The sequence below is a fragment of the Pempheris klunzingeri genome, chromosome 5 (genome assembly GCF_042242105.1).
Source record: "Pempheris klunzingeri isolate RE-2024b chromosome 5, fPemKlu1.hap1, whole genome shotgun sequence".
NCBI classification, from domain to species: Eukaryota; Metazoa; Chordata; class Actinopteri; order Acropomatiformes; family Pempheridae; genus Pempheris; species Pempheris klunzingeri.
This window is the reverse complement of record NC_092016.1, coordinates 3,373,169-3,384,785: the sequence shown is the minus strand read 5'-3', so window position 1 is coordinate 3,384,785 and position 11,617 is coordinate 3,373,169. Positions and strand designations below refer to the sequence as shown.

Genomic DNA, 11,617 nt, shown 5'->3' with positions numbered 1-11,617 from the left:
AGATTATGTTGAATATCACTCATGAAAGAAAAGCAACGCTCCTGATGTTGTTTTAAACACAAAGAGTAGTTTTACTCCCAGAGACCACTTTGGTCCAACTGACAAATCCCAACTACCGGACCGGTAGAGTCATTCATGCTCCCCAGAGGATGAAGCCTGTTACTTGTGGTGATCCCTTTGGTGACTTGACTCCTGTAGCGCCACCACGAGTTTGACAGATTGCAGTGAAATTTGTTGCCGATATTCATGCTCCCCAGAAGATTTTGGTGATCCTCTGACGTTTCCTTTCCACCATTGGGCCAAAATCTGTCCACTACTTTTGGTTTCTGGCAAAATACCTGCAAGCCTCAGCCTATGCAGTACTTTTCACAGTACAGCAGCAGCAGCCCCTATGGTCTCATATATCAGTGAGCTCAGATTTGAATGCAGATTGGTGATATTGATGTTTTGCAGCCTGCATGGGGCATGCACACACACTGACTGACTGTTAGCCATGTGTTCTCTTTAACCATAAGCGTTAAAGAATATATAGACAATAACATCTTTATACTAATGTAAATGGTGGATTGAAAGCGTGCATGTGTGCGGGGGTGCAGATGCAGTGAAAAACAAGTGAGTGTTTGCCACTGAATCACTCCTCCTGTGGAAATGATGGAGTATTTCTGTGACTTCATTATGAGAATGAGTAACAGGTTCTTTCCTCTTTCAGACGTGTTGACAACAGGCCCCCTGTGAGTCAAGAGTCCCCTCACACGACACTCATCCTTGTCAAAATGGATTTGTCCGTTGAAAGGTCAGTGTCATTTCATTTTCGTTATGACCGTGGGGGCGTCGAGTGAAATTCAACTCTTTTTGAGGAGCATAGAAATAACACACACAGTCGATCTTTGGTGAATCTAATTAGGGAAGATTTAGCAGATAAACTGCTCCAGGGCTGCTTACCCTTGACAGACAATACCTCTGCTGGCAGGAGATTGACGCTCTTTACCTTCAAGAGTGTGTGAGGGGAGGAAACAGATCGCACACACTCCTGTGGCGGGTTTGAAAACATCCCACCTGTTTTTCACGGGATCGGTTTCCAGCCTGGTGACATACTTACCAGCCAGACATTTTGAAAAGGAAATCCTCCCTTTGGCCCTGAAAGTTGGAATCCAACTCCGCGTCGAGGGGCCCCTCGGCGAGCACATTCAGGCCAGCGTCAGTGTCCAATATGACAGGAGCTTCACATAAAATAACAGAGACAGTAGCTGAGGGCAGACGGTGGCCTGATGGGAGACAAAAGACAGGGAAAGCTTGAAATGGTGGGGAGCGTAGCCACAAGGCAGACGGGACTCTTCTGTCAGCCAGAAAACTGAGATGGGATGAAAAAAACAAAACAAAACAGAGAAAGCAGCAACAAAAGGGCCTCTTGGTATTTTAGCCAGTGTGACATTTGGACATTTTTCATTGTACAATAAGAATCCACGAGTACAAAATGTGCATAAGTTCACCTAATGTAGAATCAAGATAAAGCCAAGTTCAAGGAATACTTTGACAGATAAGAAGATTGATATCACTCAGTTGTGCAGTAAACATGAAGCTACCGTTTGTAGCTTGTTTCCAAAGGTAATAAAATCCTCTTAAACTCACTAATGAACTCTTTATGTAACGGATCATCTACAGTGAGAGTCATTATTGTGAAACCCAACTCTGTCAGGCTGATACAGGACCCTAGCGTGAGGAGGAGGAGGATTATTATTATACTTCGTACTTCAAATCAATCATTTGACTCAGATTAGGTTTCAGAAAAGTTTTTTTTTTATTCAAAAATAATTGTATTGCTCTCGCTATTAGAACTGGATAGCTGTTAGCTGTTAGCAGTTAGCAGTTAGCAGTTAGCGATGGTCTCTTATACAGAGATAACAGGAGAGAATCAAGTATTCAACAAAGCCGTGTAATAAATCTCCTTAAAATTGTTTTTCAAGTTTCCATCTTGTATGCTGAGCCATGCTGAGCAGCTCTGGCTATATCTCTACATCTAATGGACACATATGAGGGTGAAAACTAATGGTGGTCATCAGGAGGACTTGGTGTTTCGGCCTAGAGAGGCTGAATAACTAAAGCAGATTTATGCTAAGCTAAGCTAACTGGTGACCATGGGTTCATATTTAATGGACAGACGTGTGAGTGGAAATTCTCATCTAACTTTCTGCAGGAACACAAATAAACATATTTTCCAAAATGTCACAGTGGTCTTGTAATATTTTCTCTGTTTTGCCTCATTGTTTGGACCCAAAATGTTCAATATTAAACAAATAAATGATTTTCTTTCCCCACAATGTCCACTGTCATCGTAGAAAATCAGGTCAAACCTGGACTTTCAGCAGCTTTGATGGCCGTCTACAGTTAAAAACAAGTTTTCAGGTGTATTGCAGTATTTGTAGAGTCAGTTTATTTAAAGTTTTTCATGCTGGGCAATACAACAGTAATGATTTGCTTAGCAGTGAGTCATTTCCAGGTAAGTAAGTAAGTAACCCGGTCAGTTATCTGAGTTTGAGTTTCTAGGCAGCTGTTCAGATTTAAAACAGCAGAAAATATAAGCTAAGATAAGATAAGATAAGATAAGATGAGATAAGATAAGATATTCCTTTATTAGTCCCATGACTGGCCATTTTATTTTTTAAATCTACTTTTCATATCAGAATCTTTGCCCCTCGATCTTCACAAGCAGGTCCGAGCCAGTTATGTGATTAGTTCTGTGTGACTAAGCAGGTAGTCAATCCAACAACCACTAGACCTTAAAACTTTGACATAAAAAACACCTCTATACCAATGCCATAATATATGACGCTCACCTGAGATGACACACTGTCTGAAACCCGCTTCAGTTCCCAGTAATGATCCCTCGGACATCCCACCATTTCAACATTCCCAGCTCATTCTGCTTCATGTCACAGTTTCCTAATTAGGTCTCATGATGGGCAGGCTTAGTGACTCATGAACCCACGAACAAAAATAGAATCACCTTTTAAAAAAAAAAGGTAGATTCACTGGTCTTACCTGATGTGGGAAATAACACACACAGGCAAACAGATACTGTAAAAATAAAATGAGAGTGCGAAATATAGAGATAGACTCAAGAGTGAAATAAATGTAGCCGTAATTAATTATATCAGCTGATGGGTGATAGTGGGAAAATGTTGTGGAAAAGTTATTTTAATTTAGTGATTAAAGGAGCAGTTTAAAAGAAAAGTTAAAGCTAAATTTCTTTTCATAGCTTTTTCCACATTAATCAACCAACATCACTCTGTGCTGTTTTGACTTACTTTGACTTTTCTGATAACTTTTTACCATATTTTGTATTATGTGATAATTACGTTCAAACAATGAATAGTGTTAGTGTTAAAATCTAAAATGTCTGCTTTAGTTTCCTTAGTTTAAACCTGAGGAGATGATTGTGGATTTTAGGAGTTCGGTCACTACCCACCACCACTCATCATCAGTGGATCTGTGGTAGAGAGACAAAATCAAGAACACACGACAATGTCTCCACCTCCTCCAGAGACTGAAGACAGTGGATCTCCCCACTCCACCACTGAAAGCAAACTAACATACTATAACACTTGGTGAGGACAGCGGAGAGGATCACTGCTGCCTCTCTTCTAGCTCTGATGGACGCCTACATCCATCAGCAGAGGAGGCAGCATCACCACCGATCCCTCCCATCCTTCTCTCTGCCTGTTTTCTGTCCTGCCGTCGATAAAAACAGCTTCTGTCCTCACAGCGATCAGACTGCTGAACCACACCGTGACTTTCATCTAATGCCTTTTAATGATGTTTCCAGCCCATATTCATTCCTCCATTGCACTGAATGTACTTTATATGTGTTGCACTAAATGTTGGAGATGGTCTGGGGCAAAATGCTATTTCGTTTTTGTGCTGCACATAAAAATGACAATGAAGAAATTGATCGACTTTCCCCCCAAATGGCTCTGTGCCTCCTCACCACTGTCTCATACATATGTGAAGGCACAGAAATACCTACTGCATTTATTTGTTGGGGTGATTTGGCCTTCCATAGATGGTGGGGGTGAGGAAGTGAAGATGGTGTTTCTGTTGCACTCATTATTTTACTGTGTTTAAGTTTGGCAGCTGAATCACTTAATCATCATCAATCAATCTTATATATATATATATCTATATATATATATATATATATATATATATATATATATATATATAGTGCCAATTCATAACAGTGTTATCTATTGACAGTGTTATCCATACAGAGCAGGTCTAGACAAACACTTTAATTAAGAGAGACAACCAATGATTCAGGAATTCAAAATTAAGGATTCAAGATTCCCCACATGAGCAAGCATCAGATATTAGGCATGCATGTGACAGGGAGAGCTTGGCAGTAGCTGTGTGTGTGTGTGTGTGTGTGCCATCCTCCACTTAGTGATTGGTGGCTGGCCACCGCAGACTGTTATATTTCACCTGGATGCCGGGCAGCTTCTGCCACCACGTTGAGTTTTATGGGGGCCTATAAAAAGCCGAGTGAAGCCGGCCTCCACCACTGGCAGCTAAACAATGATTCCAACAACATCAGTGATACCAAACCATTAGAGTCCAGCAGAGATCGGATAGTTCACATCTATCATACGGCTGTCAAATCAACGTGGCTGTTCACTAAAGGAGATGTCATAGAATAGATGTTTTAAGTTCAGCTCACGTGTTTAAAATTTGCAGCAAGACTGTCAGAGGCCTTTAAAAGATAAATATGGTGAAGGAGGTATAACTCTGTCTTCGGGCAGGTCCAGGAGGATCTGTGAGCTCCACAGCAGCCAACAAAACAAATCAAAACACAGTATACTCCTCATCTCTGGGCAAACAGCGCAGTGTTACGGGCTGTTTATTGAGGTGCTGCAGCTGCAACTCTCCACTTCCCTGCGCCGATCCTCTGAGAACAATGCGAGGATGTGATTATTTTTGATAATCTCAAGGTAAGCTGCCCGGCCGTGGCAACAACATGGCGGTATTACTGAGAGGAAAACCTCAAACAACAAACAAAGAGGTTTGCTCCATAATGCTGCCGTAGTGCATATCCATTGGAATCCACGGCTGATTCTTCTCATGTGATTAAAGGAACCAATTTGTAGAATAAATGAGGAGCAGTTTTACCTTCGACAAAATAAACACTCCTGTGAGTTATGATGTTCGCTCGGTTTGATATCGAATAAAAACGAGCTGAATAAGCTTTGGGAAACACCTCTTGAATTTCAGTAGCAACTCGTTTCTAATCCCAACCATAAATCCTCCCCTTTACCCAACAGCAGTTTGAACCACTCAGTTCATAAACCACGTTTGTGACAGCAGTCGTAACGCTTTGATTGAAATAAATGTAGGAACGATGGGGAAGACCTAAGAATAGAGACTGAGCACACACACACACACACACACACACACACAGGCACACTTACATACTCACACTACCACCAGCACCACCTGCCCAGGGAGGTCAGAGGTCAGAGGTCAGCCACAGTGCAGCACCTCCACACAGACACTGATTTACTGCCCTGACCGTAAATCAGCTCTGTCCTGCAGCTTTGAGGACTTCTCATTCTCCACTGCTCAGTTTTACTAAGTCATTCCTACACAGAGTGCTGTCTGTCTGTCTGTCTGTCTGTCTGTCTGTCCGTCTGGAGAAACCTCAGTAGACTTACTCACATTCAATGCAAGGAGGCTCCCTGGTGGAGAAAATGATTAATGACACAAACACACAGCTGCTCTCCCACAGCTACAGGAACTGACTTTTAGCTTAAATATGACTAGAAACAACAACAAAACAGCTTTTAAATGTAACTCCAAGGCCCCCGTCCCTATTTGCACATCACAAACATCATTTACACTTAATTCCTGAAGGTTTGCAGACTCACCCCAATACAAAACTGTACAGCTCTTTAAATAACAGTGAAATTCTCCACATTCTTTCTTATAATACGTTTTGCAAATCTGAATGTGACTTCTCCATTTTATACTTCTTTTCCTGCATTTATACTATATACTATATTTTCTATACTATATTTTCTATTCTTATATGTTCCTACTAAGTATGTTTATTGTTGCAGCAACATACCATGGCGAATTCCCTTGCAAGTGGAAACCCTCGGCATTAAATCTTAAATCTTAATCAAACCTGATTCTAATTTTAAAGATAAAGAAAGAAAAAACAAACAAACAAAACAAAAAGAGGCGCACCTGAATGACGTCACTGCATCGCCCCTCTGCGGTCATCAAAACGCGCCCTACGGAAGCCTCTTTCAACGGTAAGCAGTTTTTAGTTTTTCCCAAATTAAATTATCTTATTTAAGATTTATTTAACGTGAATGTACTTGCTCTACAAAAAAGAAGTAAAAGTAAAGATTTACTCATAAAGACGAGTGTGAAAACATAAAGGTGGCTACATTTTTGATGATTCATCTCCGTTCGTGTGAACAGTTAACTGGGTATCAGTTTAGCTGTGAGTTAGCTTAAATCTGGACAACCTCATCCAATTTAAAAATAATAATAATAATTTTAACACCAACCCCAGTTAGTTAACTGTCGGACACGACAGTCGTTTGGTGAGTCTTTTGTTTAGTCTTTGTTTCACTTTCACAACCAGCCGCCGATGACCGAGCAATTCTGTAACGTTGTTTAGTGTTTTAGCGTTAAGCTGCAGGTTAGCTCCAGTAAAACCTCTCTGTTCCAACTCTGCTCGTTTCCCACAGTGTCAGGGTGTGACTGCAGCCTCCCACCATGGTGAGTGTGATCATGATGATGATGATGATGATGATGTTGCTTTGCTTTTTCTTTCTCTGCCTCTTTTTGCCTGTGAGACCAAAAATCAGAATACATATACACTTAGATTAAACCATTAAACCATGGTTGAGGATGGAGTCGAATGGGGGCAGTGTTTGGGGGGGGGGATCTTCCCCAAGTCCACTGTCCTCTCCACAGTTTGTAGCTTGTTTAGCTGCAGGTTGTGGTGAATAACCAGAGGAGCAGCTGTTCAGAGCAGTCAGTCACCTCCTGGACAAAACCTACAGCTCAGATTGAAGCCATAACTGCTGATGTTCCTCCTCCAGAAGCTGCCCGTGATGTTGTGATGGTCCCTGCGCTTTCTGAATAATATAAATATATATGTATATTCAGAAACAATATTTTTGTCCATTACATAGCTGACAACTGTACGTGTTGAGTTTGCATGCAGGAGAAACCTGTGTACATTCCTCAAAAGACCTTCTTGTCTTGATCTTATTATTTATTGTTGGTATTGTATTGTATTGTATTGAATGCTCTATTTTTGTGGCCCACGGCTGCTGTAACATTGTAAATGTCCCCATCATGGGACTAATAAAGGAATATCTTAAATGGAAAAGGAAAGGTCTTAAATATTTATTCACTGAACGCTGTAAGTTTGGTCTAAAATCCACTTCAAGAACAAAATGCCTGAACTTTTAATATTTCAGAGTTGACTTCAAATGTCGTCTTGTTTTGTACTAGAACTATATTTTCACATTCTATATTTATTTTTATTGCATAACTGGCCTTAAATGAAAGTAAACAGTGGTATTAAAAAGTTTTAAATGATATTACTTACTTGTAGCTGGTCTGTATTGTGAAGTCAAGTCTTCTCGTCTGTTTCCTTTCAGTCCCGTCGATATGATTCACGAACAACCATCTTCTCACCAGAGGGTAAACAAGGCTTCTTTTTTATACATACATAGAACTTTTACTTGTTAAATCCAGGAGCAGGAATCTTGTTTGTTTTATTTCTTACCTTTTATAGTGCTTTGTGCTCGTGTCCTCATCTTGACAGCGCTGTGTGTCATTCGCAGGGCGTCTGTATCAGGTCGAGTACGCCATGGAAGCCATCGGCCACGCCGGCACCTGCCTGGGTATTTTAGCCAATGACGGAGTGCTGCTGGCTGCTGAGAGGAGGAACATTCACAAGCTGCTGGACGAGGTGTTTTTCTCAGAGAAAATCTACAAGCTGAATGAGTGAGTCACTTCTTCTATTTCGTGCAAATGTTAAATTTAATTTAAAAGAAGCAATGACCTACATTTCCCCGTTTCCGTGCAGAGACATGGCGTGCAGCGTGGCAGGAATCACATCAGATGCCAACGTACTGACCAATGAGCTGAGGCTCATCGCGCAGAGGTAAAAACACAGTCCTGTTCATTTCTGCTGCAGCCAAATGGTTCTTCTTGGACAGAATACAAAAATATGAAGATCCGTGTTGCTGTTCCAGGTACCTGCTGCAGTACCAGGAGCCAATCCCCTGCGAGCAGCTGGTCACAGCTTTGTGTGACATCAAACAGGCCTACACCCAGTTTGGAGGTACAACGCAGCACCACATAATACCCTGACTGATGTAATATGAAAGTACTGTAATAGGAAAAGATGAAAATATTCTGAACCTTCACGAATTTTAAACGTATTCAGGGTCAAAAGTCAAAGTTAGGAACACTGCACACACATCAGCTGAATCCGTATAAAGCAGCCGCTGTATGTGTTTCTTTTCTGGTAGGAAAGCGTCCGTTTGGAGTCTCGCTGCTCTACATGGGCTGGGATAAACACTACGGCTTCCAGCTCTACCAGAGTGACCCCAGTGGGAACTATGGAGGCTGGAAGGCCACCTGCATCGGAAACAACAGTGCTGTAAGTGACAGGAGCGAAACCGTTACGTGTGGAGTGATCTGTTTGGACAAAAGTGAGAGGGTGAGAATAGTGCTATTCTGTGTAGCAACACCAGAGGGCGCAGCTGCACAGAGGTTTAAACACAGCGCCCATGAAAAGGACTGGACGCTCACAACAAACAGACAAGCTGTGGCCTACTTAGGGGCAGCTAATTGTTAAAGTCCTGATTCACGGTGCCTTCGCTGATCTCAGTGGGTCCCCACAGGGCTGCACACAGAGCCACCTCAGTGCATTGTGGGAACACTCTTGTCCTAGAGGCCTTAACCGTGAGTGCGTGCACTGTTAGCGTGGGAGTCTCCAGTGAGGAAACGCACACCTGATCCTGACAGTGTTCATGTTGTGCTCCACACAGAAGCAGATATGCGATTTGGCAGCTCGTAATAGTCTGAGAGGAGAAGATAAACTGAGCCAGAGCTGCTGTCCTCACCACTGAAAACACATGTGAAGGCCATTTGCTCGCCGTCCTACGTAAATTCTGCAGCACTTACGGGACGGATGGTGTTTTGTGATGTGATGACGGTGATTTTTACCTTATGTCTCTCTCCCAGGCTGCCGTCTCCATGCTGAAGCAGGACTTCAAGGAGGGAGAGATGACCCTTTCTGCAGCCCTTGCTCTTGCCGTTAAAGTTCTCAATAAAACCATGGATGTCAGCAAGCTGTCTGCAGAGAAAGGTGTGGATCTTTGGAACATCTGAGTTGGACAGACACAGATATTGACCTTAAAAAAAAAAATAGATGGAAAAACTATAGATATGTTTTTAGCAAATTGATGCCACACTAACGTTTTTGATCTTGGATTTCTCATTGAAATGAAGGTCATCATTTACAGTCAGGCAACCAGCCTGTTATCAAGCAGCAAAAAGAACCAATAATAGACATAAATTAGCATCTAACAATCCAAATGATCCCCTCAGGAGTTGGTAGAGACCAATAACGGAGCTAAAAACAGAGTGAATGTTTGACTTGCATTCATCAGACGGGAGCGTGACTCTGATCATGTAACAACTTTTTATGGTAACAGTAATGTCAGTGTTGCCTCCAAGTGGCCAAACCTCCAATGAATTCTACTTTCTCTCTATTTTTACATATTGTATTGTTGAAGGGACTTGTCAGCAAAGCAGTACTTGTACAAGTGCTTGTTTTTTGCCACCAAAAAAACAGTCTGAGCCTGTTAGTGGATGCACTTTTATCGGGTGCAGTTGCCCCAAAGAATTGCATGGCAGCTATTGCAGCCTGTTTCACTGCTGCCGTGTAAAACGTTTTAGTTTTACCAACCAATCATTCAGACACCAAAGAGTGTCCAAATAGGGCCCAGGTTTAAAAATACAGCACTTCTCCTTAAAAGTAACTAGTATAAACACATATTAGTCGAGGCTGTCAGTGTCTGTTAGCCTCCAGAGGGCTTTTTGCCTGACACGTCATTAGCAAAGACAGGAATACTTGTTTTCAGTGTGGGTTCATCTGTTTACCGTCTGTTTACCGTACGTGACCGCGGCTCGATCCTCATCCCTCGTCTGTGTCTGTGCCGTTTCAGTGGAGATCGCCACTCTGACCCGCGACAACGGCAAGACCTGCATCAAAGTGCTGAAGCTGAAGGAGGTGGAGGAGCTGATCAAGAGGCACGAAGCCGAGGAGGCCAAAGCCGAGAAAGACAAGAAAGAGAAGGAGCAGAAAGAGAAGGACAAGTAGTGACGCTGTCTGACACTCGTTTGTTTTGTGTGCGAGAGCGAATGTTTGCTTGTGAGTGTGGATGTTAAACGAAGACGTTTCCAGGTGTGTTTACGTTTGTGTTTGTGTGAAATAAACCCAGATGATGAATTATTCACTTCTGATTTTTATTACATTTGACTTATGTGACTTTTAGTTATTTACTGTTTCACTTAATTGTCTTGTACATGTTCAAAGTTGTCGGTTTGTGTATAAAAACTCTAAATGTTCTGCAAGATTCATGGTCTGATGCTTTTAAATCTAAAACTATCTGAACATGAAGTGATTTAACTAAATACAGATAAAGAGTAGTTAAGTTTACTGAGTGTTTCAACCCACTTTAAAGGTTTAAAAGTTGTTACTGATCTCTTCCATTACTTTTCATGATTTATGTGGATCTACAGTTGAAATCAATAAGGGATTAAGGATGTGGGACAGCAGATGGTCTTAATGTATTCTGCTGTTATGGAACATGAGAGCACGATTACACAACAGTGAATATGTTCGTCTGTGTTTTAGTGGGCACGCTGGGTGTTTTCCAGTCCTTTTTTCTAAAACAGGAAGTTCATCTTGTTTTATATTAACTTCCTATTGAGTGTTTTCACTCAATAGGAAGTCCAGTGTCAGTACACTTTATCATAATGTGCCAGCTGGTGCAGTCACTTATATATGTGTGTAAATATATGTGTGTAAAGTGTGTTTAGGCACCAAAAATACTTTGAGTTTAGGAAAAGATGATGGTTTCTGTTAAAGTAATAAGTCAAATATAATAAATATAAAAGGGAGGATACATTAAACACAAAATATCTCTTATTCAGCATACAGGTGCAAGAAGTATTGTTGATGACTCCCAGGTACAAATATCACCTGCCTACATTAATTTAAAGTGTTCTAATGAGTATGTTTATAATTAGATATCAGATGGGGGGGGGCAGATCATTGGTCAGCTCTTACTGCTCACGTGGGGCGTTTTTCCTTCTTCGGCTGCAGCAGGCAGTTAAAAAAAAATGATGTGATATGATCAAAAGCTCCAGAACAGCAGCTAAATGGACCTTGTGGGGAAATTGTTTTGTTGACTGAATGAACTTTCAAATCCTGAATGTTTAACTCGGACTAGATGTCTCTGAAAAATGCACAAATCTTTGTTCACCGTACAGACCCCATATGAGTGAAAGCTCCTGAACA

The 11,617-nt window shown here is 41.5% G+C and overlaps 1 protein-coding gene across 1 annotated transcript; it reads left to right on the top strand.

Annotated features, from left to right (window-relative positions):
* Positions 1–6,269: 6,269 nt before the first annotated feature.
* Positions 6,270–10,550, top strand: psma4 (proteasome 20S subunit alpha 4). The gene is made up of 9 exons (XM_070830533.1): positions 6,270–6,308; positions 6,753–6,783; positions 7,677–7,719; positions 7,863–8,025; positions 8,108–8,185; positions 8,277–8,365; positions 8,556–8,686; positions 9,274–9,397; positions 10,260–10,550. The coding sequence occupies exons 2-9, from the start codon at positions 6,781–6,783 to the stop codon at positions 10,412–10,414; spliced, it is 786 nt and encodes a 261-aa protein (XP_070686634.1). The 5' UTR covers positions 6,270–6,308; positions 6,753–6,780; the 3' UTR covers positions 10,415–10,550.
* Positions 10,551–11,617: the final 1,067 nt, after the last annotated feature.

What these genes read in the sequence shown, in the direction of transcription:
- psma4 (XM_070830533.1), top strand. An exon ending in AAAATCTACAAGCTGAATGA is followed by an intron (nt 8,026 to 8,107) that starts GTGAGTCACTTC and finishes GTTTCCGTGCAG; the next exon opens with AGACATGGCGTGCAGCGTGG. An exon ending in CAAGCTGTCTGCAGAGAAAG is followed by an intron (nt 9,398 to 10,259) that starts GTGTGGATCTTT and finishes GTGCCGTTTCAG; the next exon opens with TGGAGATCGCCACTCTGACC.